The 16,027-nt window shown below is 48.4% G+C and overlaps 1 protein-coding gene across 1 annotated transcript in view; it reads left to right on the forward strand.

Moving 5' to 3' along the window:
- RPH3A (rabphilin 3A) overlaps window positions 1-15,650 on the forward strand; it is a 95,635-nt gene extending 79,985 nt beyond the window's left edge. The window contains exons 13-20 of the mRNA XM_060276326.2: window positions 701-775; window positions 5,223-5,332; window positions 6,535-6,661; window positions 8,646-8,702; window positions 11,945-12,096; window positions 13,144-13,225; window positions 14,043-14,139; window positions 15,058-15,650. Coding sequence (XP_060132309.2) covers window positions 701-775; window positions 5,223-5,332; window positions 6,535-6,661; window positions 8,646-8,702; window positions 11,945-12,096; window positions 13,144-13,225; window positions 14,043-14,139; window positions 15,058-15,188 — 831 coding nt within the window. The 3' untranslated portion in view covers window positions 15,189-15,650. The remainder of the gene's footprint in view (window positions 1-700; window positions 776-5,222; window positions 5,333-6,534; window positions 6,662-8,645; window positions 8,703-11,944; window positions 12,097-13,143; window positions 13,226-14,042; window positions 14,140-15,057) is intronic.
- Window positions 15,651-16,027: the final 377 nt, after the last annotated feature.

The raw sequence follows: 16,027 nt of genomic DNA on the forward strand, positions 1-16,027 counted from the left end.
TTGAACTTCTACTCTATCCCTAGCAGCATCAGAGGGCAGTGAGATAAGAGCTTCCCCTCTGCCCCTGCCCTCCAGCTCACAGAAGAAGCACTTTAAAGCAGCCCCACACCATTAAGACTGGAGCAAAAAGCCCCGCCCACCTGTCAATCACATTAAGTCATGTGATTAATAAGAGGTTCTCTGCACTGGTCCAGTAAAACGCTTCAGCTGCGCTGTACAGACCAGGAACAGTTCTCTTTGCAGAGCATTAAGCACAGCGGCTGGATTCTTGTTGTGGTAAAATCCTTGTAGCTTTGCAGTGACGACTCACGGAAGCCCAACTTTTGAAGACAGTTTTATTGCAGAAAAATAACAGAAACACCTCCAGAGCTTTCAGACATGACTGCTCCACACCCCACTAGCAAACAAAACAAACACTCTATATATACTGAGCATCTTAACAACTTAACAACTTAAATCACATGACCTTGCTAATTTGCCAGCGTCTTAGGTTTAAAGTCCTAACAATTAATAGGTGGGTGCCCCACCACAGCGTCAAATTTGGCCCATTAGTAGGCAGATCCTGATAAAGATCTGGCCCACAGAGCCAAAAGGATTCCCCACCCCACCTTGTTCCATCCTTGTTTGGTCATGGCACGAGTTAAGGCAATTTGGCCTCTGGCGGAGTTATTGAGCCTGCTCTGGTTTTATTTCTGCCCAGGGCTTGAAGCCGATGGACTCCAATGGGTTGGCAGACCCTTATGTGAAGCTGCACCTTTTGCCAGGGGCCAGTAAGGTAAGGTCATTTTGTCCCTTCCTCCTCCTCCTTTGATAAGAGGCAACAAGCTGGGAGGTGTGCAGGGGAGGGCAAACAAGATGGTCAAGGGTCTGGAAACCAAAGCCTTTGAAGCAGAGGTTGGATGGCCATCTGCCAGAGATTCTTTAGCTGTGATTCCTGCATTGCAGGAGGTGGGACTAAATGACTCGTGGGGATCACTTCCAGCTTTATGATTGTATGCAGTGCCGGATTTACATATAAGCTAAACAAGCTAGAGCTTAGGGCCCCACTCTCTTGCCCCCCCCAAAAAAAAATTTAAAGGAAAAAAAGACCCCTGGATGTACATTTCCAAAATATAAGATAAAAAACAAATAAAGTAAAACCTACATACACTTAGAGCTTAATCATTATTTCACTATTAATATTGTTGTTGTTGTTTAGTTGTTTAGTCTTGTCTGACTCTTCGTGACCCCATGGACCATAACACGCCAGGCACTCCTGTCTTCCACTGCCTCCCACAGTTTGGTCAAACTCATGTTGGTAGCTTCGAGAACACTGTCCAACCATCTCGTCCTCTGTCGTCCCCTTCTCCTAGTGCCCTCAATCTTTCCCAACATCAGGGTCTTTTCCAGGGAGTCTTCTCTTCTCATGAGGTGGCCAAAGTATTGGAGCCTCAGCTTCAGGATCTGTCCTTCCAGTGAGCACTCAGGGCTGATTTCCTTCAGAATGGATAGGTTTGATCTTCTTGCAGTCCACGGGACTCTCAAGAGTCTCCTCCAGCACCATAACTCAAAAGCATCAATTCTTCGGCGATCAGCCTTCTTGATGGTCCAGCTCTCACTTCCGCACATCACTACTGGGAAAACCATAGCTTTAACTTTACAGACCTTGTCGGCAAGGTGATGTCTCTGCTTTTTGAGATGCTGTCTAGGTTTGTCATTGCTTTTCTCCCAAGAAGCAGGCGTCTTTTAATTTCGTGACTGCTGTCACCATCTGCAGTGATCAAGGAGCCCAAGAAAGTAAAATCCCTCACTGCCTCCATTTCTTCCCCTTCTATTTGCCAGGAGGTGATGGGACCAGTGGCCATGATCTTGTTTTTTTAAATATACTCAATATTAATATTAATATACTTATATTTATATCACTATTAATATACTTCTTAATTGTATTTCAAACCACTGAGCCTAGGGCTTGCTAATCAGAAGGTCGGCGGTTCGAATCCCTGTGACGGGGTGAGCTCCCGTTGCTTGGTCCCAGCTCCTGCCAACCTAGCAGTTCGAAAGCACATCAAAGTGCAAGTAGATCAATAGGAACCGCTACAGCGGGAAGGTAAACGGCGTTTCCATGTGCTGCTCTGGTTTGCCAGAAGCAGTTTAGTCATGCTGGCCACATGACCTGGAAGCTATATGCCGGCTCCCTCGGTCAATAATGCGAGATGAGCGCGCAACCCCAGAGTCGTCCGCGACTGGACCTATTGGTCAGGGGTCCCTTTACCTTTACCTATTAATATACTTCTTAATTGTATTTCAGTTCAACAATTACTTTGATAAAATACATATTTTGTTATGTGCAAATGGCTTTAGGTCCATAAATTACCATGTAGGATAGATTCAACACAAAAAAACAGTGATGGTTTTCATATAGTTAGGACCGGATTTCGGTTTGATGAGGCCCTAATAAGCTGTATGAAAACCGTGGTGTGACATTTTGAGGAATTAAGGGGAAATGCACGAACTCCTATCTCAGCGGAAATGTAGAGAAGGTAATCTCCAAGCCAAAGCAGCAGTAGACATGAACCAGTCTCCTCCTCCTTCCTTCCCAAAATCAAAACACAGCACATGCAACCGCTGTGTAATTACAACACTTATGAACTTAGTCAAGTCAGCCAAACAGCAGCACACAGTGTCACAGTGTCACACCACAGCAATAAAAGATATCTCGAGGGTAGTACTAAAGCCGGCTTTTAAAAGCCTGAGCAAATAACACACTTTTAACCGGGCCCATGACCCTGATCAGCAGAGGTGTCAGCTGACCCTGACCAGGGAGGGCTTTCCACACCCCCACGCCCAAGGCACCACCAGTGGAAATGGCCTGCCTGACCTCCGGAACTGGAAGGTGGACTTGGAGAAAGGCCTCGTGGGATGAGCTTATTTGCCAGCCAGGTTACTCTGTTCCCCTTGGAAAGTGGAAATCTATGCCACCACGTTTTCAGCTTTTACGTTTCAAGAGCTGCTGCTGGTGGTGGTGGAAATAAAGGGTTTCGAGACAGACACGAGGGAAGCTTCTTTTCTCCTTCTCTCGTAAGGCTAGAACTCGAGCCTGAATCTTAGAACATCCAGGACAGATCAAAGAAAGGACCTTTCCACTCATCGCATAGTTAAACCGTGGAAATGGCTCCTCCAGGAAATAGTGATAACCAACCGAGATGACCCATAGAGTTGGAAGAGACCACAAGGGCCATCCAGTCCAACCCCCTGCCAAGCAGGAAACACCATCAAAGCATTCCTGACAGATGGCTGCCAAGTCTCCGCTTAAAGACCTGCAAAGAAGGAGACTCCACCACACTCCTTGGCAGCAAATTCCACTGTCGAACAGCTCTTACTGTCAGGATGTTCTTCCTAATGTTCAGGGCCGGCCCTACGGCCAGGCTGGGTGGCGCAGGGCACCACGGCGCCAGCCCACCAGGTGGGCGCCGCGAGCTGCGCCCGCCCACTGGCCGGCCGGTCTGCCGCGCAGCTGCGCCCACGGCAACCGCGCTGTGCCTGCCCGCCCGCCACGCAGCAGCGCCTGTGGCAGCCGCACTGCGCCCGCCCACCGACCACGCTAGGAAACGGGGCGGGGGGCGCTGGAGGGATCCGGCGCACCACGGCGCCAGGGGCGCTTAAGACGGCCCTGCTAATGTTTCACCCTGAGATCATCTCCTTTGTGTGCCTCCTCCTCAAGAGGTTTGGTGGGTGGCAACATGAGAACGGGGCCTTCTTTTCAGTGGCTCCCTGTCTGTGGAATGCTCTCCGCAGGGAAGTTCACCTGGCGCCTTCATTATACACCTTTAGGCACCAGGCAAAAATGTTCCTTTTTAACCAGGCCTTTGGTTGATCCGATTTACATCCTTTCAAAATTGGGGTGTTTTTTTGGGGTGTGTGTGTGCTATTGGGTTGTTGTTCTTATTTTTATTAGGTATCTTGTGGTTTTATATCTTGATTTTATTCTGTGAACTGCCCTGAGACCCCCGAGTATAGGGCAGTGTATAAATTCAATAAACAACAACAACAACAACAACAACAACAACAACAACAACAACAACAACAACAACATGGAAGCCATTAAAATGCAATTGGACCAATTCACAGAGGAGAAAGCCCTCGGTGGTTACTAGTCATGATGGAAGCTGTTCTCTGCCTCCACAGCTGGAGACAGGGATGCTTCTGAATCCCAGTTTCTGGAAAACGCGGGAGGGGAGAGGGCTCTGGTGTTCAGGTCCTGCTTTCGGGTTTCCTATAATAGGCACATGTTCGGCCATCCTGTGAAAACAGGCTGCTGGACTAGATGAGACCCCATAGGCCTGATCCAGCAGGATCTACTTATGTCATCTGTGTTAATTAACCCAGAATACCCACCCACCCACTCTTGTTAATGGTTAAATTAAACGTAGTTCCTCTTTTCCCCTTCAACACCCTTCCCCACCCCCAATTTTGGAGGGCTGAAGTTTTCTGTGCATGTTCCACAGCCTTTGTCGAAGCTCATAGCTGCACTCTGGGGGGAAAACAGGTTAATGAGAATGGCAGGTCTAGAAAGAGGCATTGTTACCGCGAGGTGAAGCCTCTGCCCGAAAATCTAATTACTACTGGGGGTTTAAAAAGATTGGTTTGCTGCAAAGGTTTTTATGCAGGTCTAATTGGTACCTTAGAAATAGGAAGCGCCTGCCGATGAGTGACTCAACTCCTCTAATAGATTTTCTTCCTCTTTGCTGTATCAAAGAGCAGCTCTGCCAAGCTGTGCTCTGTGGGACAAGGGGAATTCTATGCAACAAAGTTCTAGGGAGGACAGGATTGCCCCAGTCTGAACCAAGGAGGCGTTTCTTTTCGCCAAACAAATTTAAACTTTTTGTCCACCCTTGGGAAATGTCAGTGAGTTTTCTGAAATGCTCAGACACAGAGCTTTAAATGGTGGACTGAGCAGGGGAAAGTTAAATGTGGATAAGACCTCAGCTGGATCCATTGATCGAGGTTGTTTTGTAAGTTTCCTTCTGGTGTCTTACTCAGACCGCCTTGATAAATCCTGCAGAATAAAGGCACCTACTAAAATATAGTGCATCGGTATGCGAAAACAAACCCAAACCACTCCAATGTGGCTTGATACAGTCTATCAGGCACGGCGGCCCATTCAAAGGTGTTCAGATCAGGGAGGTTTGTTGGGTTGTTGGTAAGGACTCGTGTATGTTTTAATAGCTCTGCTTGTTTCCTAGTCAAACAAGCTGAGAACCAAGACTTTGAGGAACACCCGGAACCCTGCATGGAATGAGACTCTGGTGTACCATGGCATCACGGACGAGGACATGCAGAGGAAGACATTGAGGCAAGTCAAAGGGTTAAGAGTCAAGCTTTGAATCAAACATGATGGGATCGTTCCTGCTTAACACCCACAAAGTTACCTCTGGCGACCTGATGCAAAGCGTCTTCAAAGGTCCTTCTGAGATGGAGGTTGTGGACAACCCTCGGGAGGTTGTGGACATTCCATCCTTGGAGGTTTTTAAGCAGAGGTTGGATGACCATCTGTCATGGATCCTTTGGTTGAGATTCCTGTATTGCAGAGGGTTGGCCTAGATGACTCTTTGGGGTCTTTTCTGACTCTACAGTTCTATGATTCTATGACCCTGGAGAGCTGCTACCAGTCATAGCTGTTAATAATAATAATAATAATAATAATAATAATAATAATAATAATAATAATAGAAGAAGAAGAGTTTGGATTTGATATCCCGCTTTATCACTACCCAAAGGAGTCTCAAAGCGGCTAACAATCTCCTTTCCCTTCCCCCCCCCCAACAACAAACACTCTGTGAGGTGAGTGGGGCTGAGAGACTTCAGAGAAGTGTGACTAGCCCAAGGTCACCCAGCAGCTGCATGTGGAGGAGCGGAGACGCGAACCCGGTTCCCCAGATTACGTGTCTACCGCTCTTAACCACTACACCACACTAGGAATTTATTATTTCTACGCTGGCACATCTGGCTGGGTTTCCCCAGCCAATCTGAGCGGTTTCTAACAAAAGATTGAAAATGCATTAAAACATCAGTCATTAAAAACTTCCCTAAAAAGGGCTGCCTTCAGATGTCTTCTAAACGTTAAATAGTTGTTAATTTCTTTGACATCTGACGGGAGGGCGTTCCACAGGGCGGGTTCCACCACAGAGAAGGCCCTCTGCCTGGTTCCTCACTTCTCGCAGGGAGGTTACCGCCAGAAGGCTCTCGGAGCTGGACCTCAGTGGCTGGACGATAGGGGTGGAGACGCTCCTTCAGGTATACAGGGCCGAGGCCGTTTAGGGCTTTAAAGGTCATCACCGACACTTTGAATTGTGCTTGGAATCGTACTGGGAGCCAATGTAGGTCTTTCAAGACTGGTGTTATGTGGTCTCGGCAGCCGCTCCCAGTCACCAGTCTAGCTGCCGCATTCTGGATTAATTGAAGTTTCCGAGTCACCTTCAGAGGTAGCCCCACGTAGAGCGCATTGCAGTAGTCCAAGCTGGGGATAACTGAAGCGTGCATGTTTGTTCCTTTCAGGATCTCCGTGTGTGACGAGGACAAATTTGGCCACAACGAGTTCATAGGTGAGACGAGGGTGGCCCTGAAGAAAGTGAAGGCCAACCAGAGGAAGAATTTCAACATCTGTCTGGAAAGAGTCATCCCGGTACATTTCACCGTTGTCTTTATGCTCTTGTCCCATTCATTGTGATGGTTTGTGCGTCTTTTCTTATGTGAACATGTGTGCATCTGCTCTGTAGCACAGAAGGGATGGGAAGCTGAGTTGGGAAGAGTAGGAGACTTTTGGAAGGATGACTTTGTCCAACTAATAATCAACACGGCGGGTTAAGGAGAAGGAAGCAAATGCTACCCACGGTTTCAACACTGGGCACCTCTGGTTAAAGGCAGATAAGAGCATAAGCAGAGCCTGCTGGGGCCAGGCCAATGGCCCATCTAGTTTAGCATCCTGTTCTCACAGTGGCCAATGAGATGCCTCACTGAGAAGCCCACAAGCAGGATCCGTGCACAGGAACCCTCTCCCTACCTGTGGTTTCCAGCAACTCAGGACTGCAATACCTCAAGGACCACCTCTTTCCATATGAACTGACCCAGTCCCTGAGATCATCTTCTGAGGCCCTCCTTCATGCGCCTCCTCCTCAAGAGGTCCAGAGGGTGGCCACATGACAACGGGGCCTTCTCTGCAGTGGCTCCCCATCTGTGGAATGCTCTCTGCAGGGAGGTTCGCCTGGTGCCTTCATTATACACTTTTAGGTGCCAGGCAAAAACGTTCCTTTTTAACCATTTCTTTATGTCTCCACTTTCTCTATGCCGTGTGTAATTTTATAAGCTTCTATGCTGTCACCTATTAACTTGCCTTTTCTCAGAAGTAAAAAGTCCCAAGCGCTACAGCCTTGATGTACCCCCTGGGTCAAGTACAAGGTGATGTGATCCTTGCATGGTGTGGAAAAACCCTTGCATGAGAAAACTTCTCTCTTATAATGTAGAATTGGGGGGCCATCTGTTGAAGCAGAAGATTTAGGGCAGACAAAAGGAAGGAGTCTTCACACAGCACATAGTTCAACTGTGGAACTCACTCTCACAGGATGTGCCAGTGGCTGCCAACTTCGCCGGCCTTAAAAGCGGTTTAGGCAAGTTCATGGATGAGAATGCTGCTAGGCACGATCATGGCGTACTGTGTCTAGTCTGAATACGAGCTGGAGCGAGGCCTCTTGTCCTTGGGTCCTGCTCCCGGGCTTCCCATTGGGGCATCTGGTTGGCTATTGTGGGAACAGAATCCTAGACCAGTTGGACCATGGGCCTGATCCAGCTGCAGGGAGGCCTTCTGACGCTATGTTTTACGGATGCGGTCTTCAGCACATTTACGTAGTGGCTCTGTGCATTGAAAAATGTGGGTTTTCCTAGTGAGCAAACGCATGCGCTGTGAAAGTTGTACCATCAATTGGCTAAGGCAGGAATCTCCCGTTACACAAACCTGGGGGGGGGGGAAGCCTCACTGAACTCTGTGGGACATACCTCTGGGAAGATAATGTTTGGGGCAACAGTCTGTGTATTTAATAAAATGCTTACTGCTTTATAAAAGTAAAGGTAAAGGGACCCCTGATCATTAGGTCCAGTCGTGACCAACTCTGGGGTTGCGGTGCTCATCTCGCGTTAATGGCCGAGGGAGCCGGCGTATAGCTTCCAGGTCATGTGGCCAGCATGACAAAGCCACTTCTGGCGAACCAGAGCAGCACACGGAAACGCCGTTTACCTTCCCGCTGTAGCGGTACCTATTTATCTACTTGCACTTTGATGTGCTTTCGAACTGCTAGGTTGGCAGGAGCTGGGACCGAGCAACGGGAGCTCACCCCGCCATGGGGATTTGAACCGCCGACCTTCTGATCAGCAAGCCCTAGGCTCTGTGGTTTAACCCACAGCGCCACCTGCGTCCCTGGTAAAAGTGAAGGTGCTTTCATTCAAACACAGGTTGCGGGGGGTAGTGAGAAAGTCAGAGATACATTTGAGGAGAAAAAGTGGTTCAGGACCCCCTTAATTCAGGTTCCCCTGGACTCTCAAGCTACCTTCTGGACAATATTAAAGGAAACCTTTTTTCCCTTCCCCCCCATCTTTCACTCGACGCTAACCCCAAGATGAAGCGTGGAGGTACAACTGGATCTTCAAGAGGAATGGCATTGTATGAAGATGAGGTAAGACATTATCTAGACTGAGGAGAGGTTTCTCCTCATTTTCCATGGCCACAACTCAGCCGCTGAGGAGAAACACTAAATTATTTTCTGAGCAGATGCCCTCTGAGACTAATGCATATTTTTTAGTTCCAGTGCCTTGATCAGACTGTTAGTGCAGGACAGGGGAAGGCAGTGGTGGTGCAGTGGTTAGATCAGGACATGGGAGACCTGGAATGATCATGTGAGCCTCAGTGGACAGAGTGGCAGTTTACCAGTTACCAGATTCTAATTTTGTTGTACCCCCAAGATTAATTTATATAATTAATATCATTGATCGTCATTACTATTTATTGTTGCTATTTTATTATTATTATTTTTTAATGTAATTATGTATTTTTTCATTTATTTTCATTTATTGTGGGAGCCTTTTTTGTGGAACCTTGTTCAGCTGCACCATATGGTCCATGGTAAACCTGTCAATGGAAAATTTCTGTGGTGCCCCCCTGCCCCTTGCTGCTCTAAGCACATGCTTAAAGGTAAAGGGACCCCTGACCATTAGGTCCAGTCGTGACCAACCCTGGGGTTGTGGCACTCATCTCACTTTATACGGTGTATAGCTTCCAGGTCATGTGGCCAGCATGACTAAACTGCTTCTGGTGAACCAGAGCAGCGCATGGAAACGCCGTTTACCTTCCCACCGGAGTGGTACCTATTTATCTACTTGCACTTTGACGTGCTTTCGAACTGCTAGGTTGGCAGGAGCAGGGACCAAGCAACGGGAGCTCACCCCGTCACGGGGATTCGAACTGCCGACCTGCTGCTGATCGACAAGCCCTAGGCTCTGTGGTTTAACCCACAGTGCCACCTGCTTATGTAATGGTTAATTCAACCCTCCTGGGCCTGCATTGCCAGAGGTTGCATGCCAGAATCAGTTTCTGATAGGTAAAGGCATACCCTGTTTCTACAAAACAGCTTTCCATTCGTTTTCCATTCAGTGCCGCTAACTCTTTAGTCAGCTTTTCCATGAGAGCCACAGAGTCCAAACCTTTAATCTCCAAGCAGACAACTGCAAATTATCCAAACCTTTCAGATTTGGAGCAATCGGCAGACGAGCTTCAACAGGTAGAAGGTTGACCCGTTATTTGTGGAGAAGGTCCTTCTGTTCATCCTTAAGGCCAGTTGTGGAGTGCATTGAACAGACTCTTTTGTGATCAAGCTTCCTTCCTAAAAGACGGCAGTCCAAAATGCTTTAACGGTGCCTGTCCAGTTCTAAACTGGTCTTTGGAAGATGCAACATTTGGAAATCAATGGGGTGGGGGGGAATGAATTAGTTAGTTTAATCTTTCCAGTTAGTAATCCCCGACTGCAGCGCTGTTAGTCTGTTTCCTATTTCCGCGCTTTTCTGAGGATTGTGGGATGGCTTTGCAAAAAGTGGGTGAAGCTTAGGGGGAGAGATCTAGGACTCTTTTAATCTGGAGAAGAAAGCCTGGGTCAGTAGGACAGAAACGAACTAGCTGGGTGCCAGGAGGATGGCTGGGCCATCTTGCTGAGCAAATTCCACTCCCCCAGAACATTTTCGTGCACAAGGTGCCCTCGTGTGGTCACACTTAACATTTCACTGCATTTTCTGAGTTAACGCTTTGAAAACCCAAGGGTCGGTTTTGTGCTTCTCAAGCCATCAGTGGCGGATCTTGGGGCCTCAAATTTCAGCAGCGGCCTGTGTGATACCAAAAGTTAGCATCCCTACTGGCACCCCCCCTCCCCTGAGGCTCCACGCCCAGTGCAACCGAGTGGGAAAAGACGGAGCGCAGACCCTTTTCCCCGGCACCGGAATTAAGGAAGAGGAGAAAGGAGAGGAGATTCGCTGTCCCGCGACTCTTATGTTGGTCCATGTCGCGAAAAGTGGCAGTGCCGGATTCTGGTTCGGAATAAGCAGACATGTTTCCAGCACCTCGTTACACTGTAAATAAAGTGCACCAATAAAGACTGTTAAAAGACAAGCATGTGGAAGGTCGTTACTCAGGAGTAGTCTTAACAACCTCTGACAGGTACTCTCATTTTGGCTTAAGAAAATCACCATTTTATAGTTCAAATTGGGAAAAATAAATACAGTAAATGGACAGTAAAAGGTTCACAAAATGTTTAGGGGTATGCGTCCCCCCCAGAAAAAAAACCCACTGGCCTTGGGAGATTGTGGATTCTCCTTCCTTGGAAGTTTTTCAGCAGAGGTTGGATTGTCATGGTAATTCTACTCCATATTGATCCAGAGCAGATTCCAATGTATAGTTAGCAGAGTAAAAACTTAAACAGGTTGCAGGGTTCCCCAAAAATAGACCAGAGGCAATTAATATTTTATCCAGCAGAGCTTTATTGCTACTGAAGGCAAATGAGCAAAAGGGTCACAAATCCAATACATTCAGGATTGGCATTGTCCGATAGGAAATCCAGTTGCAGCAGACAACTTAAAAGTTACAATAACTTATAATAAGTCTAAACCTTAACACTATATACAGAACACCACACCAGAAGGAAAAGAGGTAGAAAGAGATAACGAAACCCAGGCTCCATCTGGCCTATTTTTGAAGCCGGCATGACAGAAAGAGATAACAGAACCAATTTAAACCAGTTGTAAGAAATAACCCAGACATCATGAAGCTTCTGCTTGTTTCTTTCACACAGAGAAGCTTCCAGAAGCTTCTTGAATTAATCAGAATAGGAAAGATCTCTATACATCAGATCAATACTTTCTGCACTAAGAAAAGCAGACTGACATATGCAAGTCTCCCGTCAGCGATGCTTTGGCGGCATAGCTGCCAAGTCTCCCGTTTTCCCCGGGAAATCCCCGTTTTTCCAGCTGTCCCCAGCCGAAAAAATGGATTTTTTTGTTTTTTCCCAGTTTATTCTGGCGCAGCGGCCATTTTGGAACTGGGCGGAGCATGCTCAGAAGCGACTTTTGATGCTGCTCTGCCCTGTTCCAAAATGGCTGCAGCGCGACTTCTGGTGCGGCGGCCATTTTGGATCTGGGCACAGCAGCATCAAAAGTCACTTCTGAGCATGCTCCGCCCGGTTCCAAAATGGCCGTCGTGCTACTTCCGGTATGCTACTTTCGGTCCGGTCCCTTATTTTTCAGAGAGGAACTTGGCAGGTATGTTTGGCGGTGATTCCTGCATTGCAGGGGGTTTGGACAATGACCCTACAACTCTACGATTCTAAGATTCTATGACTCTATACCAAAATGCAGACTCTCTCTTTCTCCCCCACAGATGGGCCAAGCGGGCGACGTGGAGGAACGGGGCAAAATCCTGGTGTCCCTCATGTACAGCACCCCGAAAGGAGGCCTCGTGGTCGGCATTGTGCGTTGTGTCCACTTAGCGGCCATGGATGCCAATGGGTACTCGGACCCCTTTGTGAAAATGTACGTCCTGGGCACAAACTCCTGGGCTTTGCCGGCTGCCGGCTTTGTCGACGACTTAAGTCGCTTGCAATTCTGAGAGTGCTCGGGAAAAGTGTGCCTCTTTCTCTGAGAGCATCAGTGCTTTGCCATGTCAGAGGACCTTCCTTATTCCTACTAAATCCCTCTGCTTTACCAAATTGTTCGGCGCAGCCGGCACCAGCATGAGGTGACACAACTCTTGGGAAACGTTGCGATCCGACCAACCTCATGTTTCCAGGACGGAAGTGGCAGGCAAGGGTGTGGCTCCCCTACGAAGAAAGACTTCTGTGTTTGGGACTTTTTAGCATAGGAAAAGCTGAATTTCTCCAAGCAGAATGCATAGTAACATTGGGTCCCCCCCCCCAATTTATATGCATTTATATGCACACTTTCCTCTAAATACCCATGTTTGCAAACATTAATTTGTTTTGGCTGGAGGAATGTCTCACAAAATATGGGAAAGTGCCCATTTTGGGGCGTGTTTGCATATTACTTTGGGAACTGTGAATGGGGTTGTTTTAAATGCAGACTGGACCAACTTTCTGCCCCATCCCTGTTGGGAGCAGATGGAACCAGAAGGAGGGTTGAACAGGGGAGCAGTAGCAGAGGGGAAGAAGCAGCATGAGCTCAGTATTGTCTACACTGACTGGCAGCAGCTCTTCAGGGTTTCATGCAGGAGTGTCTCCCAGAGCTACTTGGAGATGCCAGGGGTTGAACCTTCTACATGCCAAGCAGCTGCTCCTTCTATGTTTGTCACCTGTGGAGAGTCACAGGTTCATCACCTCTGGGATAATGTGCTTTTCTGTTTGTCCCCCCCCCCCCCCAAAAAAATTAGCTTGACAGTTCAGCAAACCACCTCCCTGCTCGCTCTTTCCATGATTATGCATCACCGTTACATTCCAAAAACATGGTTGGAAGAGAGACCTTTGTTTCCTTCCGCATGGACTGATGCTCACTCTTTTTAGCTTTTCCGTTGTCTTTCATCATCCCCCAAGTTCTGGAGAAACGCTCACATCTTCTTCTTTCCAGATGCTTAAAGCCGGACATGGGGAAGAAAGCGAAGCAGAAGACGCAGATTAAAAAGAAGACATTGAACCCGGAGTTTAATGAGGTGGGGCAAGGCTAAGATTCCTGTGTTGCCGGGGGGTTGGACTAGATGATCCTCGTTGTCCCATCCAACTCCATGACGCTATGATTCTAAGGCCTCTTCTCACATTCCCTGTGGTGCATTCATGGATCTCTGAGATTTTCAGAGCCTGCTTGCCACACACGCCGCCTTCCCCCAGCCTGATGCTCTCCAGATTATTCATCATTATTATTTATGTACTGTATTAACCTCCCCAGGAGTTGAGTGACAAACAGATGTACCATTTGAAAACAAACAAACAAACAAACAAAGCAAACAGTTTAACACATTCTAAAAACACAGTTAAAAACATCTAAAATCAGTTTCGGAAAAGTTCAAAAATATTCTTCCACCCAGTACTTCTTCAGCCACCAAATGCCTGGGTGAAAACAGGAATGTTGTCAGATTCCTTCTGAAAGCCAATAAAGAGGGAGGCACCGGTGCACCTCACTCGGGAGGGCATTGCACAGCCAGGAGCCACCACTGAAAAGGCCCCGATTGGATTCCAGCTCCCATCAGCCCTGGTCAACATAGCCAGGAAGGAAGGCAGTACTTTAGAGGCAGCCCCAGAAATGGACAGTGATGGAGCAGGGATGTGTTTGTTGTGTTTATGTTGTAGATAGTGAAGGCTGGGCTGGCTTCACCTCAACCCATCCCCTCCTCACTTCGTCTGACTTCCTGGTTATTGACAGAAGCCTGCTTTGAGCGAGGAGGGGGAGGCTAACCGGCCAAGGCCTTGTCCGCCCCTTCCCTAAAGCCCCACCACTTGATTCTTGATGGAGAGTGTTATCTTTTTTTGCAGGAGTTTTTCTACGATATCAAACACAGCGACCTAGCCAAGAAGCAGCTCGACATATCGGTTTGGGACTATGACATTGGAAAATCCAATGATTATATTGGTGAGTGCTATCAGAAGCAACGGGGGACTCTCGGCTTGCTTAATTAGGGTTCTTTAAACCATGGTGATGTGTCTGTGTGTGTGTCTAAATTGAATTTTAGGTTCTTAGGGTATCCAGGAATGGGCTGTTTATTGGGTTTCTTTCTCAAGAGGTGCTTTGCAGTACAATCCTCAGTACAAGGTCTTCCTGGTCCTCTTCCACCCAATGATGCTTTTGGACTACAACTCCCAGCAGCCCCACTCAGCCCTTGCTGGCTGGGGACTGATGGGAGTGGCAGTCCAAAGCCCCTGGGAGGGGGGCCTGGTTAGGGAAGGTGGTGCGGGATCTTTGATAGGCTTACCTTCCAAGTCCCGGACTGCAGAATCCGGGACCGGCAGCCGTGTGACACCGGAAGTTGCGTCGACGTAACTTCCGGTGTCGTTTTACCCTTTTATGGGCACCAAAAAAATGGCCGCCGCCGGCTTCGAAATTCACCACCGACACCGGAAGTCGCGTCTATGCACTTCCGGACATGCGTAGATGTGACTTTTGAAGCCGCCGGCGGCCATTTTTGCTGCCCATAGAAGGGCAAATCAGAAAGGGAAAAAAAAGGCCGCCGGCAGGAGAAAATGACGGAGAAAAACGGGAGACGAAGTGATACAGGGGACCACCGGGGAAAAGTAAGTAAAAACGGGGGTTTCCCGGGGAAAACGGGGTACTTGGCAGCTATGGATAGGGCGGTGGGCATTGCAGGGGGTCATCTCGGCCAGGTTACCCAGGGCAACTGTTGAGCATTGGTTGAATAAGATGCGAACTGTCAGGTTTAAGAAAGAAAAAAATATAACCTGCAAGTGGGGTTTGGGGCCTCCCATGATGCACGCAACGCCTCCCTCTGCAGCTGTGTCAAAGGGGCATCCTCTGCCTTTCTGTCTCTTGCAGGTGGATGCCAGCTGGGCATCACAGCCAAAGGCGAGCGCTTGAAACACTGGTACGAGTGCCTGAAGAACAAGGACAAGAAGATTGAGCGCTGGCACGCCTTACAGAACGAGAACCACGTGGCCAGCGATTAGGAGAAACCGCCCCCCCCCCACCCCACCGTACCTGAACCCTCCTCCTCCACCCAACCCCCTGTAGATTCCCAGACGTCTTCCAAGACGGTTGTGTTTCTTTCACTCCTGGGGAAAGGATTCCCCTGTCGTCTCCTGCCTCCTTAATCATCTCCCTTTTCTTCTTGTTTTCCTTCTCCTCCTCCATCGTCTCCTGCCTCCTTCTGAGAGCAGCTGCTTCTCTCTCTCTCTCTCTCTCTCTCTCTCTCTCTCTCTCTCTCTCTCTCTCTCTCTCTCTCTCTCTCTCTTCCCTTTCTTTCTTTGTCTGCCTCCTTCCGGGAAGCAACTTCTCTCCTGCTTCTCCTCTATTCTCCACGCCAAGGATATAGGTTCTCTTTTATGTTTTGTATCGTGATCCATTCCTGCCACCTTCTCCTGCCGTGGGTGCATTGATGTATAGACTTTATCAAGCAATAGCCCAGCACTGGAAATATTTTACGTTTGGCCTTTGCTTATCCTGACAGCTAAATGACACCCATCCACCCACCCGACCTGACCCGACCTCGCCGTGCTTCTCCTCGACCTATTGAAGGTCTTTGTACTCTTAAGTGCCCTTGAACTGACCTCCTTGCCCGCCTTCCTCCAGTCTCCACCTGGGCATGTGGAAGGTTGCGCTCATTCTCCTCCTCTTTGCACACTCAAACTACTCTGTGCATCGCTCATGGGAAAATGCACGGCTACGGTTTTTTGATCCGGCTGCTCCAAGCATGTGGGGCAGCTGAAACGAAACCAGACCAAACCAGCCAGATAGCGCAAGTCTTTCAAAAACCAACGCCTACGCTGTAGAAAGCTTGGGCTTCCGA

The sequence above is a fragment of the Zootoca vivipara genome, chromosome 6, assembly GCF_965207765.1.
Source record: "Zootoca vivipara chromosome 6, rZooViv2.hap1.1, whole genome shotgun sequence".
Taxonomy (NCBI): Eukaryota; Metazoa; Chordata; class Lepidosauria; order Squamata; family Lacertidae; genus Zootoca; species Zootoca vivipara.